This window comes from Mauremys reevesii, linkage group 3 (genome assembly GCF_016161935.1).
Source record: "Mauremys reevesii isolate NIE-2019 linkage group 3, ASM1616193v1, whole genome shotgun sequence".
Lineage (NCBI taxonomy): Eukaryota > Metazoa > Chordata > Testudines > Geoemydidae > Mauremys > Mauremys reevesii.
Genome location: NC_052625.1, coordinates 201,320,027 through 201,337,696, shown reverse-complemented (window position 1 = coordinate 201,337,696; position 17,670 = coordinate 201,320,027). Strand labels below are relative to the sequence as shown.

At 40.0% G+C, this 17,670-nt stretch overlaps 1 protein-coding gene across 4 annotated transcripts in view; it reads right to left on the bottom strand.

Annotated features, from left to right (window-relative positions):
• Window positions 1-17,670, bottom strand: part of KIF13B (kinesin family member 13B) — a 200,953-nt gene that overhangs the window by 48,588 nt on the left and 134,695 nt on the right. For all 4 annotated transcript variants that reach the window (XM_039530153.1, XM_039530150.1, XM_039530151.1 and 1 more), the window contains 9 exons: window positions 17,125-17,295; window positions 14,179-14,336; window positions 12,298-12,430; window positions 10,947-11,093; window positions 7,635-7,664; window positions 6,002-6,101; window positions 5,499-5,625; window positions 3,851-3,906; window positions 1,594-1,718 (listed from right to left, as the gene is read on the bottom strand). In XM_039530153.1, the coding sequence (XP_039386087.1) occupies window positions 1,594-1,718; window positions 3,851-3,906; window positions 5,499-5,625; window positions 6,002-6,101; window positions 7,635-7,664; window positions 10,947-11,093; window positions 12,298-12,430; window positions 14,179-14,336; window positions 17,125-17,295 (1,047 nt within the window). The remainder of the gene's footprint in view (window positions 1-1,593; window positions 1,719-3,850; window positions 3,907-5,498; window positions 5,626-6,001; window positions 6,102-7,634; window positions 7,665-10,946; window positions 11,094-12,297; window positions 12,431-14,178; window positions 14,337-17,124; window positions 17,296-17,670) is intronic.

The window sequence follows — 17,670 nt, the reverse complement described above, 5'->3', positions numbered from 1 at the left end:
GGACCAGCACCCAAAGAAGAATTGAGACTTCTTTAAACTCAAGGCCATTTCTCTTTGAAAAAGAGCTACAAACCTCCTAGATTTCTGGACTATACATTTTAAGAGGACACGACCATTCAATCTTGCTAATTATGAAAACACTCCAGAAAGAGCAGAACTGATTACGTGAGTCTTTGGAAGACAAATTTCAGTATACTTCACTTAAAAAACACCCATTTTTTGCTTGATAGCTGAGAAATATTTTGCCTGAACAGTGTTAAAGATATTCACAAAATACAGAAATCCTATTAGGCTTGAGGGAAAAGAAGGAATTTCCCTGCTCATAAAATAAAAATAAAATTATTGAAAGTTGATACTACGTATCTTCAAATAATTAGAAATATCACATGGTAGCATTCTCTTTGGGTTTCTTGTTTAAAGTGCATGCAGAAAATTTTTAATAATTTTAGAAGTCTGAGGAAATTCTCAGACAAAAACAACTGTGTTAAGTTGGATTTAAAGTTTAGAGTAAGTACAGTCAAACCTCGCAATAACGCTCCCCGCCATAACGCAAAATCACATATAACGCGATCATAAGTTGGCTCCCCTTTAAGGCCTAATACCAGTGGTCCCCAACGCCATGGCGCTCGCCGGGACATTGATGTGCCCCTGCCTAGTGCCCAGCAGGGGAGAGAAGCCACGGCCCAGCGCCTGCCAGGGACAGAGAACTCTGAGGCTGTGGGCACCGGTGCTCTCTGTCCCCGGCAGGTGCGGGGCTGCAGCTTCTCTCTGGCTTCAAGAGGAGCTGCGGCCCCGCACCTGCCGGGGACAGAGCGTACCGGCACCCGCAGCCTCGGAGTTCTCTGTCCCTGGCAGACACGGGGCCGCAGCTTCTCTCCCCTGCTGGGCAGTAGGTACTAGGGGCACTAGGCGGCGCACATCAATGCACCGCGTTGGGGACCACTGACTTAAACTGACCGGCTTGAAACCCCGCTATACCGCGACCTGCATTTATCGCAATGGAATTTTTTGGACCCCAAACATCACGTTATAGCGGGGTTTCACTGTGCCAGTAATTTAAAGTTTAAAAAAAAAAGGTAGTTACAGCAATGTTGCGATTATCCTAAAACCAAAAAAATTCAAAGTTAAGGTTACACTGAAAAAAAATCAAAACATGTTGAGATATGGAAATGCACAGTTAAGGCACCCAAACAACTGCAACTCCACTTTAATGTAGTTTTTTTTGGGGGGGGAATATAATAAAGTTCCATTCCTAGAGAACAATTTAAAAACAATCAGCCTTAGGAAGTACAAGAGCTGTATACTTGACGTGTCAGTCTAGATGCATTCCTGGGATGTCTAGGTAAGAGTTTGCCGACACATGAAAACTAATCCAGATTTAGGTATGGTATGAATTAAAAACAGATTAACTCCATGTGTGAATGCTTTTATTTTAGAATAAAAGAGTGCCTTATTGTGAATTATCTTAATCCACTCTGGAAGTGGAATAGTTATTCTGGAATAACTTGCTCTGTAGACAAGCCCTGTTAAGAAAAGGTTAAAGAGATGAGAAGACTCCTGATCTTAAGCATTCTGGGCTGTGCATTTGCTTACCTCACTCTCATGGTGTTTCACAATCTGCAATTCAAAGAATTCCTCTTCCTCTTCCCCAGTGAGAGTAGCATCCCATCCACCAGGTTCTGGGTCATCAAGGTTATCTTGAGAGCTAAAGTCATCCGCTAGGAGCACAGAAGACTCAAAAACGTTAAAAAAAAACCAAGAACTGTACTTCCATTCAAAACAGCACAAGAGTAGCGGCATTAATTTTTGTGTACTGGCCAAATGGCAGTTTGGACAATTATTTTCTGCCTAAGTAAAATTCCACCATAGTTTCATTTCAATAGGGTATCCTTTACACCTTGCCTGAAACTGTTGTGTTACACTGTACAGGGAGTGTGCTTGTAGTTTGGGAGCCTTTGGTATGAAGCTATATGAGGTCCTTCCTACCCTTGGACTTGTGGCAGTGTTTGAAATCGTTATAGACTTGGTTACAGAAAAGCAGTTACATTATTTGCATCCACAGCTAATGTGGTTACAAATTGCGTCACACCCTTGTTTAGAACTTCAGTGTGGGCTATCTAGGGCAAGGAATCTATAGCAGTTTCAGCTGGAACAATTTAAAAAACAATGTGTTCCTGTGTTGCTTGTGCTAACAGCCAACGTATGTTGGAAAAGTGCTCTCAAACACAATTCTGGTCGAGCTACATGTGGTCAGCCACTGAACTGTGGTCATGTGAGCAGGGCCTCAGCTTAGGTAGTCATTCTAGTACTTACCAGTGCCAATATCAAAGCACACATATTTATTCAATTATATTATATATTTGAAACAGTTTATCTCCCTCCTTCTTTACATCCCTTATCAGACACTTCTCAGCTGGTGAATTCCTTGAGTCTACTATTCATCTAGGCTGGAATTTTCAAAGAGACCGAAGAGCTATGTGCCCAACTCCCTTCGAAATCCCAGCACAATTTTATTTGCATCCATTTTCAGGCTAGAAAGGACAATTATGATAATCTAATCTGACTTTCTGCATAACAAAGGCCAGATCATTTCATCCAATAATTCCTGTAGCAAGCCCCATAACTTTTGGTTGACCTAGACCATACATCTTTTAGAAAGACATCCAATGTTGATTTTAAAACTTCACATGATAGAGAATCCACTACATCCTTGGGAAGTGGTTACAATGGTTAATTCCTCTCACTGTCTAAAAAAAATAAAAATCCGGTGCCATATTTATAGTCTTGAGTTTATCAAGCTTCAGCTTCCAGCCACTGGATCTTTTCCTACCTTTGCCAGCTAAACTAAAGAGCTCCCTACAATCATAAATCTTCCCATGTACCTACAGACCATGATCAAGTAACTTCCTAACATTCTCTCTGGCAACCTAATAGTCTGAGCTTCTGAAGTCTCTTATTATAAGAAAGTTTTCCCAGAATCATTCTGGTAATTGTTTTCTGAACCCTTACAAAATCTGTCATTATCCTTTTTAAAGTGTGGACATCCCAACTGGACATGGTATAACACTAATGGTCACAGCAATGCTGTATATAGCGATAACACCACCTCTGTACTCTTATTTGATGCTTACACATCCAAGGACGATGTTAGTCCCTCTTAGCCACATCATCACACTAGCAGTTCATGTTCCACTGGTTATCCACTAGGACCTTTACGTCCTGTTCAGAGTCACTATTTTCCAGGATACAGTCCCCCATTCTGTAGGTGTGGCCTGCATGCCTTGTCCCTATATGTATGATCTTGTATCTGGATGTATTAAAAGGCAAGTGAGCCCAGTATACCAAGTGATAAAGATCAATCTGCATAACTAACCTACCCTCACTTACCATTCCACCCATTTGCGTCATATGCAAACTTTATCAGCAATTTTTTTCCAGATCTTTGATAAAGATATTGAAGAGCACCGGCCAAGAACAGATCCCTGTGGGACTCCACTAGAACCATTCTTTCTGAATGATTATTCTGCATTTACAACTGGCTTTTATTGTTAGCTTCTAAGTTTTATTCCCTTGGTTATTTTATACCTCCCTTCTTCCCGTCTTTTCACTTATTTAAGGGCTGCAAAACATAAGGAGGATAAAAATGTATTGTTCATTCTGTATGTAATTGCTGTGTATTCTGGAGCATTAAACAATATAGTTGGATGAAATAAATGTAATTCTAATAGTCTTTTCACATTAATAAACCTGCCACTCAAAGAATTTCTTCATTTTATTAGTTTGCTTCTTAGTTCCTATAATGTTATTGGCTAGACAAAGTTTATTTCAAATGCTCTCTGTCCTCTCTTACCATTTAAGTCAAGGAAAACAACTGGAATATGGGTTTCCATACCAGGCACTGGAGTCCTAAAACATAAGATATTGACAATGGTGGCATTTAAACTGAAGCAGATTTATCCAGCACACGTACCTTAAGATACAAGCCAACAGTATAATACATTCTGCACAGCTGCGATTGTAGGTCAAGCCAATAACCTTGGCAAATGGCTTTATTTTAATTTACTCTTGCAGATACAGAGGGACTCAAACTAAATTGGTACTTCTTTTATACTAGCTCCCTCACAAATTATTACATTATTTGACCTCTGCTTTCAGAAATGTTTTCTTGCCTCTAAACTGCTAATAGCAAATTTAAAGTTTCTTTATTTACACTGACATGTACATGTATTAATGCAAAAACCTCTGCATTAGTAATGCGACTGAAGGTTGGACGGTTAGTCGTGAAAAGTCAGGAAATGCAAATATTACGTTCCAAAAGCAAAGTTAACTCTCCCACATTGCACAACTATTATGCTGGTTGTTAAACACACAAAAATAAAAATAGGAATAGGAAATAGTACATATGTGCAGCATGTCCAAATTAACACAGCTGTTTATATTTTAACTTTTAAACTTCCTGATATGTTGTGATTTAAAGGCACAACCTTAATGCTTTATTCTATATTATCCCTTTAATTTCCTATTTTTTATAACGCATTTTAGAAAGATTTTGTAAGGAAAAAAATTAGAAAAAAGTTAGTAAAAGCCTTTGCACATTTCCCTAGATGAACATGCATTCACAATACATTTCTTCTGAAGTATGTATCTTACAACTACACTGTTTTCTGCTGTGCATGTTTCAAGTTAAAAAGCTGTGAATATTTGAAAAGATGACATACAAGAAGTCCTCAGTAAGGAGTGAGGACTTTCCTATGCTTCAAAAGCATTAGTTTTAACAAAGTTCAACTTAAAAAACAAACAAACGGGGTCCAGTCAGCAAGTGTGATTAGAGGTTTTCCTCACACTCTGCACAACATATCTTGTGCTCCCTTCTTCACTACCATGCTCCCTTTCCAAACAACTCAAACGCTGATCAGCTTTTCCTCCAAAGCAGAGACCAAGCACAAAAAACTTCATCCCAAGTTAGAAGGAAGTGAATACAGTGGCTTAGAATAGAAACTGATTTGCATCCTTTACTGCAGTTGTTACCCACAGCTGCTATAGTATTGCAATCGCAGTCCAGTGTAATTTATTGGTTTTAATATTTAGAAAATTATGTGCAACACCTGCTGACTAAACAGACTCTATGCTTAAACCAGAAGCACACAAGGCTCCTGCAGATGGAGTTTTATTATGACAGAGCAGCCTTTTAAGTGAAGGAACTACATAATAACATATTAAGTAATTTTTTTTAATGCTAAGTGCAGTGGTAATAAAAATTTTTTTTTCAAAAGTCATATTTACATTTTGGTCAATAACAGTATCATTTACTAAAGAGTGTTTCTGGGTTTCAGTTATTGAGACTAAGAAATTAATTCACACTAACACTCCTAATTTAACCACTTTTGTCATGACGTACATAATCCACATTTGGTGGGGCAGAAAATGGCAGCAATCCAAGCCAGGAACAGGCTGCCCATCATTTTTATATTCACTGTGGCATATAGTAACATTCATACCACTCTGCTGGAGCTCCAGGGATCCCACTGCCAGCAGAAGGAACCATTACAGCATTCCTTTCTTCAGTAAGGGTGAGCCTCATTTCTAACAGTTGTGCCTCCCGATCTGTATCGTCTTCTGTTTTATCTGGAAAAGTAGGATAGTCAGAACAACAAGATGCAATGAAAAAATGCTATCTTTGTGATGCATATTGGTGGTCTCAACCCACATGTTAGTGGGCCTCTGACTTTATAAAAAAAACCCCCACCGCATCTAGTCACCCTGCTGGCAGTTTCAATAAAAACACCTATTACTCTGTAAGTATACACAGATTTTCTCTATAGAGCTCTCTATTTGTGACTTGAGTGCATGTCAGAATCTTGTTCTCATTATTCTCCCCAAACTGACGATTTCAAAGATTCAGCTGTTCCTTCCCCTGGCTACTTAATTTCACACACATTACAAAAACAAAAACACCGACATACACCCTCACTCCTCCCACTACCAATAATGCTTCACCTACCAGGTTTGCTGTCGAGTTTTTGCAGCTGTTGATCTAGGTATTCCTGACGTTTTGTCAATGCGTTCAGCCATTTCCGACGCAGTCTCTCCAAATCCCTGTCCTATGTAAATGAAGAAAGCTGTGTAAGTCCTGATCCAACAACACCAGTGTTTCCCATTTGTAAATATATGTAGCTTTCAATCCATCTGCTCGTACTTTTTATTTTTGGCCACTTTCCCCTCTGAATTAGTGCCCTGGGGACTATAGAAATGAGATATGGAAAAGATCTCCATTAAATCATCTAGTCTACCCATTATTCTCCTTTATTACAGGATTGTTCCTCACATTCAGTCACATCCACTGCCCCATCCTTGCAAGTCTTGACTTGATCTGGCAAGTCTCTCTCTCCAGTTATTTTATATTCCCTACTACTCATTTAGGCAACATTAACGTGGAAATAGGAAATTTACAGGATTTAGACTATCCCACAGCATCACTTTATTGTTAACACTAATAATGTGACAGGGCCTGGAAAATACAATCAGGATTAGAGCCTCCATCTGTGCTAAGTGCTTTACAAACACATAGTAAGAACCAGTCTTTGTCTTACAGAGTTTCCAGTCTAAGGATCCAATCCTGCATTATGGGTGGGCTGCTGCACAGATGATAATGCCGGACTGGGGCCATGCTATTTTTGGTAAGATATTGTTCCTGACATTATATGTGAATTCCCCCTTGCCTAATTTGAACCTATTATTCTTCATTGTACCATCCCCCTAAGACTTCCTTAAATATTTCTTCTCCTTTGTTAGGCATTTAATCAATCAAGAGAAAAGGACTGAAGCAAACCGTAACCTGCATGGTTTTGAACATCTATAGTCTTGTAGAAATGCACCTAGAACCCTCTCCAGCCCTCCAAAGACAAAATTAAACAGAGGATCTCTTGTTGCTATCCTTATAGGCTTATACTACTGGTAACAGCAACAATGAGCATGAGGTGTTTTTTGCCTACTTTTGTGTACTTTTAATGACAATGTATCACAAATATTATGCCACACCAATAACTCTGTGAAGTTAAAAAAAATCCCCATTTTTGTGTGTGTGAGTGTGAGAGAGAGAGAGAGAGAAAACAGAGGTTAAATACCTATCCCAAAGTCACAGTGAGTGGTGGTCCTAGGAATAGAATCCTTGTCCTGACTAGTAGGCACGTTTTGATCACTAGCCAATATTTTATTCCCAGGTCCAATATAAACCATGTTCATAACATAAAATAGTGTGAATGATTTTGCTTCTATGCATCTTAAACATTATACCCATGACTGCTCTGAGCACAGCCAATCCTAATTCACAGGCTGTAGATACAGAGGGGAAGCATGACACAGAGCAGAGAAGATAAAAGGAACTATGCCTTGTTCAGGAAACGTACATTAATGTGTCCCATTCTTTCAGAGAGAAAAATGCCTCTTAATTCTGGGTCAGATATTATATAGTGTAAAAATTTGTGTAAGATTTTACAGTGTTCGGGACAGCGACTGTTTAGATATTCATGCCTCATACAGTGGGATGTACAATGTTGATGTCTATCTAATACTGAAAATTAGACCAGGCAATCTGACCTACAAATATTTATATTTGAAGTAAGATAAATGTTTACCTGATAACTGTCCATATCATCCTCTCCTTCCTAGGCAAAACAAAAACAAATCTAAGTCATTCATAAAACACTTTTATACTAGAAAATACATTAAGTGCAAAAGCAGTATTTATGGTTAAAATATTACCAGCGGTATGTGTAATTCTGATTAAAATGTCTAGCAATGTAGTACACTGGGGATAGATACTGGTAGACCAGCTTCACAGTATTAATAGTGGATAGCAGCGTCACTTGCACCCACTACTTATTTTTCCTTTATAAATCTTGTTTGGCAGAGTATTGTAATGGAAGATTTATATCACTTAGTATAAACAACTGGAATGTATTTTCATAGTTTACATAGCAATTAAAGGAAAGCTCCAGTAATAAAGGATTCTAATCACTACATCTAATTGCCAAGAAGTGACTGCCAAAACATTTGAGTGGTTTAAATAAGAATGAATAATTACAGTGAAAAGGCACTTGCAATCTATCCATTCTGATGGATACATGATAGGACTAGAGGAAGAACCTACTGTCTTATTAGTAAGAGGCAGGAATTGTTATAGCAAGCATGGGAAACCAACGTTTGACAAAAGATTAGTTTTAAGGCAAGCCATTTAGTGGGGGGAAATGTTAACATATTAAACCCATTCTTAAACCAAAAGTTAAAACAAAAGTCACATTAGCAGTCACCACACAAAAGCTCTGACACCTTGATTTTCAGTCCTTTCTGATGGGACACAGAACCTTTCATCAAAATGACCTACATCAAACTGGGCCCCTTGCTAGAAAGTATCATCACGATGCCAATCAGGAGTGAGACACAAAGCACCATTCACTGAATGAAGAAGAAAGAAAGAAAGCAAAGGATTTCCAAAAAATTTTTGGAAATTCATTCCTATACTTACAGTCTCATTGAGTAAATATTTATCTTGCTACTTAAGGGATGAAGGGGAACTCCAGTGATGAGTTAAGTAATAAAAGCAAATTTTAGGTAAGTGAAAGTTAAAATGAAAAAGGCATACATTTTCTTAAGTTCAAGGTCTTTGGAAAATTTGATACACATGAAAGATAAATAAATTAGAGTTGCAGATATGGAGAACAAGAACCTAGAGGTTCGAAGTAGATGGTTATGTCACTTTAATAAAAAAGCTTATTTAATTTTGTGGATTATAGCTTTCAAAAAAATTGTAAAACGAAAAGCCTTAAGACCTGGTCACAGGATGGAGTGGCCTTTTAAGGGAGTTGGGCTCAGTCCACCCCTGCCTTGTTAGCTGCCACCCCAGTGTGGAGCTTTGAGATAGATTTGAGAGCTTGCTCAGTTTAGTTATGGGACGAAGACGTGAAAGAAGACTCTCCTTCAATAAAGTTTAGCCAAAGCATTAAGTCAACCAACAATGCTGGGAGCTGGAGGACCACTGTGAAGAGACATTCAACCAAAGTGGGGAAACTGAGGCAGCTGCTATGTCACAAGCCCATTTCATTCATCCCCACCCACACTGAACTTCCAGCTGATGACAAGGGGCATTAGGGTGATTTTAAAATGCAAAAGCAACATACGTCTCTGCTCTCCTAAAACTAAAAATAAATAACTGAAGTTTTGCTCCTTTAAATTTTAAACTTTTCCAAAATCAGATTAGCCATTATTTAAGTACAATCCCCACTGACACATTATAATTTCTTAGGGTTTGATACTGCTGCCCATCGCTGTTGTATCCAACTGTCTTCCAAGTAAAATCAATTACCAAAAACAAAGCTCCTAGCAGACTTCATGGAGAGTCTGGCTTTTCTACCTTTTTGGGGTGTATAAACACTCTTCTTGAAAAGGGGTTATGTTTGTATTCATTTAGTAGAGTTTTTTTAAAATAAAGAGGAGGAAGAGGGTAAAGCGAAAGTGTGTGTTAGTATTGCAAGTCTCATTCTTCTTATGGTGGAAGTCCTTATAATAGAATCATAGACTATCAGAGTTGGAAGGGACCTCAGGAGGTATCTAGTCCAATCCCTTGCTCAAAGCAGGACCAACTCCAACTAAATCATCCCAGCCAGGGCTTTGTCAAACCTGACCTTAAAAACCTCTAAGGAAGGAGATTCCACCACCTCCCTAGGTAACCCATTCCAATGCTTCACCACACTCCTAGTGAAAAAGTTTTTCCTTATATCCAACCTAAACTTCCCGCACTGCAACTTGAGACCATTACTCCTTGTTCTGTCATCAGGTACCACTGAGAACAGTCTAGATCCATCCTCTTTGGAACCCCTTTTCAGGTAGTTGAAAGCAGCTATCAAATCCCCCCTCATTCTCCAGATGAGTCCTCATCAATGCCAAATAGAGGGGAATGACCACGTTCCTCGATCTGCTGGCAATGCTCCTACTTATACAGCCCAATATGTCATTAGCTTTCTTGGCAACAAGGGCACACTGCTGACTCACTCTTGACTCTGTTTGTCAGAGGGTGGAGATGGATGGTAGGAGAGAGATCACTTGATCATTGCCTGTTAGGTTCACTCCCTCTGAGACACTTGGCATTGGCCACTGTCGGTATACAGGATACTGGGCTAGATGGACCTTTGGTCTGACCCAGTACAGCTGTTCTTATATCCAGCTTCTTGTCCACTGCAACCCCTAGGTCCTTTTCTGCAGAACTGCTGCCTAGTCACTCGGTCCCTAGTCTGTAGCAGTGCATGAGATTCTTCCATCCTAAGTGCAGGACTCTGCACTTGTCCTTGTTGAACCTCATCAGATTTCTTTTGGCCCAATCCTCTAATTTGTCTAGGTCCCTCTGTATCCTAACCCTACCCTCCAGCATATTTACCACTCCTCCCAGTTTAGTGACATCTGCAAACTTGCTCAGGGTACACTCCACACCATCCTTCAGATCGTTAATGAAGATATTGAACAAAACCAGCCCCAGGACTAACCCTTGGGGCACTCGCCTTGATACCGGCTGCCAACTAGACATGGAGCCATTGCTCACTACCCATTGAGCCTGATGATCTAGCCAGCTTTCTGTCCACCTTATAGTCCATTCATCCAGCCCATATTTCTTTAAGTTGCCGGCAAGAATACTGAGGAAAGATTTTTTGGGTAGCATTTCCTAGAGAAAGTCAGAATCTAGATTTACCCACTCATAGCTAAATATATTAACTGGAAGAGTATTGTCAAAACAGTGTTTAGAAGTCACTGTTTCACACAGAGTAGGATAATTTACAGCCAGTGGAGTTGCTCCAGAAGCAAATTTGTCCCAAAAGAGCTTTCCAGGTGTATCCGCAAGCCTCTGAATTATCATTTTTCCTTCCCGCTAAAGATCTTTTAATGAGACAGGATCTTACCTGATGAGTCTCATGAACTTTTTGTGACTTGACATGCCTTATTTGAACACAGCCAACTCCAACAGATAGTAGGGCTTCTTCCATTAGAGGCAAGGTCCCAGATTCCTGCACCGACTTCACTTCGGCCTGGATTCGCCGTGACTGCCCCTTCACAAGGGAACAATTTGAAGAACTAAAAGTCTTGAATGGTGAAAACTTAGTGACAGAGAGACCTCTACTGGTGGTGGCTTTATATATAGTCAATATGAATCTGGTGATTGTTCACTACATAGAAACTGCAAGCTTTAATGTGAGACATGACATTGGTTATGTTGAACTACCACTCTGCTGCAAGGTCTAAATCCACAAGAAAGCGTGGGACATTCAGTGAGCCCAACAATTTGCTTTTGATGAAAGCTTTTCAAAGGTTTAAAAAAAAATACTCAAAACCACTGAAAATAGGATTTCCCCCCATCTGTTTTGACTTTGTACACTTGAGGGGAGAGAATGTAACTTAGCAAATGTTACTGAAGCTGAAATTAACTTTTTGTGGGACTGGATTCCCTGATTGTAAACCCTCACCACTGATGTTGTCAGCACAGCTCTAGGAACAGTGCAGAATAGGAAATCATAGTAGTTTGGGAGTTCAGGAGGTACAATATGTATTTAACAGATACTAATTTTATAGAGTTCTCTGACCAGTGGACTATATTTTAAAATATTGACTGTGCAGGAACCAGAGAAAGGGAGAGTAGCTGGCTAAGAGGATTAGTAGTAAGATAACGGGAACTTTAGCATCAGGTTTTCAATCAAGTTCAGCCTGGGTTGATAGTAACTAAAAGTAGTTTTCTGATGGCTGTTCTACATCCTGTGTGAGAGGAGTCTGATTTGAGAATTTGGTCCAGTCCAGTTTCCAGGTATCCATATCTTTAAAAAGTATCCTGTCAACTGGTTCCTCAGTTTACAGTCTCAGCACAGTGGCCAAAACACTAAGTAGACAATTGAGAATGACCTATCCTCCAGCATCCATGGTCCCCTCCGGGTAAGGGCTGAAACACACTGGCAGAACAGTGTGGAGAAAGCTTCTGCTGCTGTTACCCACACTATGCCTGTTTGATGGGTAATAGAGGACCTTAGTTTGCTAAGGGTCTCTAAATACCTACACAAAATATAGAAGGTATCCAATGCATTTCCCTCTAGACTGTAACTCCTTTAAAGCTGATTGAATACTGGGCCTGAGTTTGATGGCTCCTTTGTCATAAGCCCACTATTAAAATTCCATGAACCAGTACAACATACAAGATTCCCTGCTTCCTTCAGAATGTTAAAGCTGGTCTCTTTTCACAGATGACTCCTGCAGTTGCCATCTTACCTGTCTGAGCTGAAAGATGCCACCAGTATTTATGTCCTTGGCGGGAATCACCTCAACTGGACAGTACTCCCCGTTCTCATTAAGTTCCAGAATCTGAACCCAGAGCTCCACTTTTCGGGTTACCTCACTCCATCTGGAAAACATACCAAATACCATTTCACAATTTACGTTTTTTTCCCCCTTCTCTCTCTCTCTCTCACTCTTTTTTTTTTTTTAAATTGCTGAGCCAAGCTACATGACTGCTCAATATTTGCAAAGGTTGCAGGCAGGGGAAGGGGAGATACTTTTCAAGTGTCATTTATGCCTGGAAAAGATTTTTAGTTACCCATTGCTCCTTCTGAGCTAACAACTAGCGATGACACATTGGCCTAAAACTTTTGTAGACACAAGACCTCTTCATACTGGTTTGATATCAAACGAGTGCCAATTAAACATCAAGGTCAAATTCTGTTCTCTGTTATACTCATCCAATCCCATTGACTTCAGTGCTATTGAACCAGCATTACCGAATTAAGGTTATTCTGGTTTCATGTGGCCCCCTATCCTGACTTTCTCCATCACTACCATCCTCTCTTCCTTCAAGTTTACCCCTAAAATGCACTTCTTCCACAAAGCCTATAAAATTAGTCCTCTCTTCTTTGAAAACCCTAAACTGAAAAGAACAAACTTATTCTGCAAGACCCATGTGTGACACTGGCAGACCAGGTGCCAGCTCTTGCCACGGCTCTAGCCCTCAGCCCAGCACTGACAAATTCATTGCTGGAAACCATTTTGTTTCACCTGTGTGTTAGTAAAGATGGGTACTGGATTTAGACCAATGGTTCTCAACTCGTGGCTCACTTGTGGCCCAATCAGCACACAGCTGCGGCCCAAGTGACATCCTCAGGGCTACACAGATAGTATATATAGTGTGGATGCGGCCCACGTAAAACACAGGGGCCCACAGTGGTAAATAGGCCCAGAGTGGTAAATAGGTTGAGAACCACTGGTTTAGACTTTATGAAATGAAATGCATGGAAATTGCAGCATACATTAATCTCACTTATAATTTCTTTATCATATGCTATAAGGTAATATTTAAGTTTTTGCTTTATAACTAAAAAACATTTGCTCTGAAACTGTGAAGCTAGTCAGGAGGGATGGTCTCCTGTCCATCAAGAGCATCTATCAAAACTAAATGGGGCAGCTTACAAAGACTTTGTTAATTGCCCCCATTAAAAATCAAGAACAGGGCAATGTGCAAAAGGGCTCGTCCCATCAGCTTGAATTTTGGAAGTAGGAAATTCTGTAACACCCTTGTCGATTCTCCCTTCTCCTTATTTTTCCCAGTGTTTGTTACCATCCCGTGCCATGTCTTAACTTACAATCCTATTCTGTTGCCACTAAAGTCAATGGCAAAACCACAATTGTCTTCAGTGAAAGTAGGAGCAGGTCCTTAGATTGTAAATGCTTCATGGCATGGACTGATCTCCAATACATCGGTACGTAACCAAATAAATGCTCCTGTCTATTGATTTCAAAGTTACAGTTAAATCAGCCCCACTATGGTTTGTTTCTTTGCAAAGAACCATACACACACATATGGTGTTGCCTAAATAATATGATATCATCCAGTCTTATTCTTCAGGTTTTTCTTCTTTTAATCAAAACTATAAACAATATGAATGAGCATTTATCAATAATTTTTACCTACATTACCAACCTGTGTGGTGGTTTTGCAATGAGCACAGAGGGTTACAAAGACCCAAACATCAGATTCATTTTTACTTAACCCAGGATTTGACTGCTGGTCTCTAACCCACTCTAGAATCCAGAAAAATATACTGTGCCTGGGAGGCTGGATTTTAAACTGTGTGGGAGGAGCTTGCTGCCTGCAGTTACCTGTCACGAAGGCTTCGCGTTTTGGCTTGAATTATTCCCAAATCCCACACGGCTGAATTTTTGCGAGGATCAATTTGCTTGTGCCCGTACACTTCAATTGCCAAAGCCCCTTCATAAAGATGCTCCATGAAGTCTTCAGAAATATTTACCGAAAACTCCTACGTGGAAATGACAAAACTAGTGAAACATTAAAAAGAATAAGTTGTTAACTATTGTGATAACTGGACCTACACATTTACCCTAATTGTGAGCTCAACTGTGAGAAGTCAGTGAAAGTTCACAAAACATCACAATAACCTTCAACAATAAATGCTGATGGGAAAAGGTGCATAAGGGCAACAGAAACATGGCATCAGTCCAAACAAAAAGGCCTCCTGATATAAATCAAGGACCGTGCTAAGGTCCTGACTTGTAAGCAAGAAAAGCGTGCAACCAGAAGTCAACAGCCCAATTGGTGAACAATGAGAATGAGGGGATAGGCTGTTCCACACACTAGTCCCTTTAGGGTCCTCAAAAAGAGGCTAGAAGGAAAAGCTAGCTACTGCAATGCTGGCTGACTGGAAGAGAAGAGAAGGGGAAGGAGCAAGCTTCAGCATCATAACTGCTGCCCACTCTGTTTCCTGGGACCCTAGGGTTCAGAGTGACACCACTGTGCCTTCATCATCCTAATCCTGAAAGATGTCTTGACCGGTCTGGGTCAGAGAGAGGGCCCCAGATGACACTGCCATACCCACCAGGTCCAGCTATCCCCCAAACACCACATGGGATATGAGATTTTGTCTCCTCCCTCTCCCCCACAATGTATTCTTTTTCTTCTCTACCTTATTATTTCTCTTGCCTCTCTTTCTTTTTTTCTTCTGTCTAATAAGAGTCTGTCTTAGCCGGCCAAGACTGCATACTTTGCCATAAGCCTGTTACCGGAAGGGCAGCTAAATGCAACGCCCTAAATAGCCCAGTGCTGATACAAGATTGCCAGGTCTCAGAGTGGCTGATAAGATCGTGTGCTGTGCCTATGTTTTTCCAGCAGAGAGGTTGCACGTGAGGAAGAAGTTGCATTTTCTTTCTCCTTGTGCGTGTCTGCTGTCTTGTTGTGTCTTTTAGGAAACAGGATTGGATTTAACAGCAATGACATCTCAACTAACTTCTCTTTTCCCTTAAAAGGACAGTTACCAACTAAGAGACTTATCAAACATGGTGGGGGTTATTTGAGAACTCTCTCCAACTAAAGGGACAGCGAACAGGAGATGTTAAGATTAAAGCCTTATTTAATACTTAACATTTCAAATGCTTTAACCATTTTCCCTCCCCCACTGTACCTTCAATAAAAGGTTAAAAGGATTTTTAATTATGTGTTTGCCAAGGTATTAAGTAGGCTGAGGTCTCTGAATACCAATCCCCAAAACTTGTTTAAAACTGTTTACTGTTGGACAGTTACAGGGTCATGTTAACACCTTTAGCTCTTTGGGCCCATACATTCCTTCTATATTAATAACCCCCCATTATACCCACAGTTCTGGAGGTGACTTTTTGCTTTCACTCTGCATGCTACTCTCTTCTCACAAAGGAGTTCATCAATGGAGATATTTATGGCGAAGCACTTAGTACACGAGGGCTCTTTCCCAGTTTGACTATTTAACTAGTTTGATACACTCTATAAATTGAACTCTAGATCAGACAAGCTACATAATCCCATTCATCCAAGTCTATTATTTCATTGACTGCTTTTTTGCCTAAATCAAAGGCTTTTGACACTGGCATTTAAGGTTCTCCACTCAGAAGCACTAGGCTGATGTATCCTGATTTTTGTGCCTACTTCTACCTGCAAATTACATTCAGTTTCTGCATATGGTAAAAATGAATACTTGGCAGTTCTCTAGTGCTTTCCCTGGTCAAACTATTTGTATTACAGTAGCACCTAGGGAGGCACCTAGAACCTACAGAAGAGGTTGGAGCCTACTGTACTAGACGCTACACGTACATGTAGTAAAACAGTCCCTGACCCCAAGAGCTTAAAATCTAAATTAATAAAACAAAGAAGGTGTGAGAAAGGAAGCGTTATTACCCCTATTTTTCAGATGCAGAAGTCAGGCAGAGCAATTATCTGACTTGCCCAGCGGTTTTCAACCCGCAGCCCGCATGCGGTCCAATTAACACACAGCTGCGGCCCAGCTGTGTGCTAAAGGCCGCCAAGGCCTGCGCAGTGGGATCAGGGTCGCCGGCCGGCCCCACATAGCAAGGGTCCGGGGTTGCCGGCTGACCCACGAAAGCCTAAGGCCAGAAGAGACCATCATAATCATGTAGTCTGACTACTTGCACATCTCTCATACAGTCTCTTCTATTTTTCTTTATTACTAGTTCATTTTATTCTATATGATGGTTTTGGTAAACAGTACTTATAAAAACAGCTTGCAAGTGAAAATACAGTCACTGAATTTGTAGTCTAAGTTACTATAAATGACTATACAGTATAATCTCAGAGTTACGAACTAACCGATCTGTCACACACCTCATTTGGAACCAGAAGTATGCAATCAGGCAGCAGCAGAGAGGAAAAAAAAGCAAATACAGTCCAATACTGTGTTAAATGTAAAGTACTAAAAATATAAAGGGAAAGTTTAAAAAAAATCTGACAAGGTAAAGAAACTTTTTTTTCTTGTTTCACTTAAATTAAGATGGTAAAAAGCAGCATTTTTCTTCTGCATAATAAAGTTTCAAAGCTGTATTAAAGTCAATGTTCAGCTGTTACCTTTTGAAAGAACACCACTAATGTTTTGTTCAGAATTACGAACATTTCAGGATTACAAACAACCTCCATTCCTGAGGTATTCGTAACTGGGAGGTTCTAGTGTAATGATACAAAGTTTAGTATCTAGGCCAGTGGCAGACTAATTTAACTATCTTGCTTTGCCTGTCTGCAACTGCAATCATAAATAAAACAAAAATTACATTGCAGTGATCGAAGACAACCATGCACTGCGGCTCCTTGCTGATGGGGGATAAAGAGGGGTCCATCTCAGGGGCAACCGTAACTGGCTCCAGTTGATCCCAGAAAGTGTATTTGCAGAACACAAAGTTAGAAAGATGCTGAGGCAAACCAGTAGCCTGAAGTATTTTAATCTAGAGGAAGGAAAAAGCAGAGAAAAGCACGTTTTAAATCAGTAAACAATTTTAATTGAAACAGTCAAGCGTAACACAAAAGAAAGCCAATTTGTTAAAAGATCATCTTCTTGCTCAACTGGAGGCTAAAAATTATTAAACAGTTACTTTGACACAAAAATCTTAACAAAAGAAGACTTGTCTGCCTTGAAATATTTGCAAATAAAATGCTTTGGCTGAACCAGCTGGAAGTCACCACTAGGTGTCATTGAACAACTGACTTTTTGGAGTAAAAAAGAATACTATGGGTTATCTGAAAACTTCCTTTGTTCTACAAACATCCTGTTAAAGTCATTCTTGTCCTATCTGTAGGTATGGGTGCTAGAACTGGGGGTG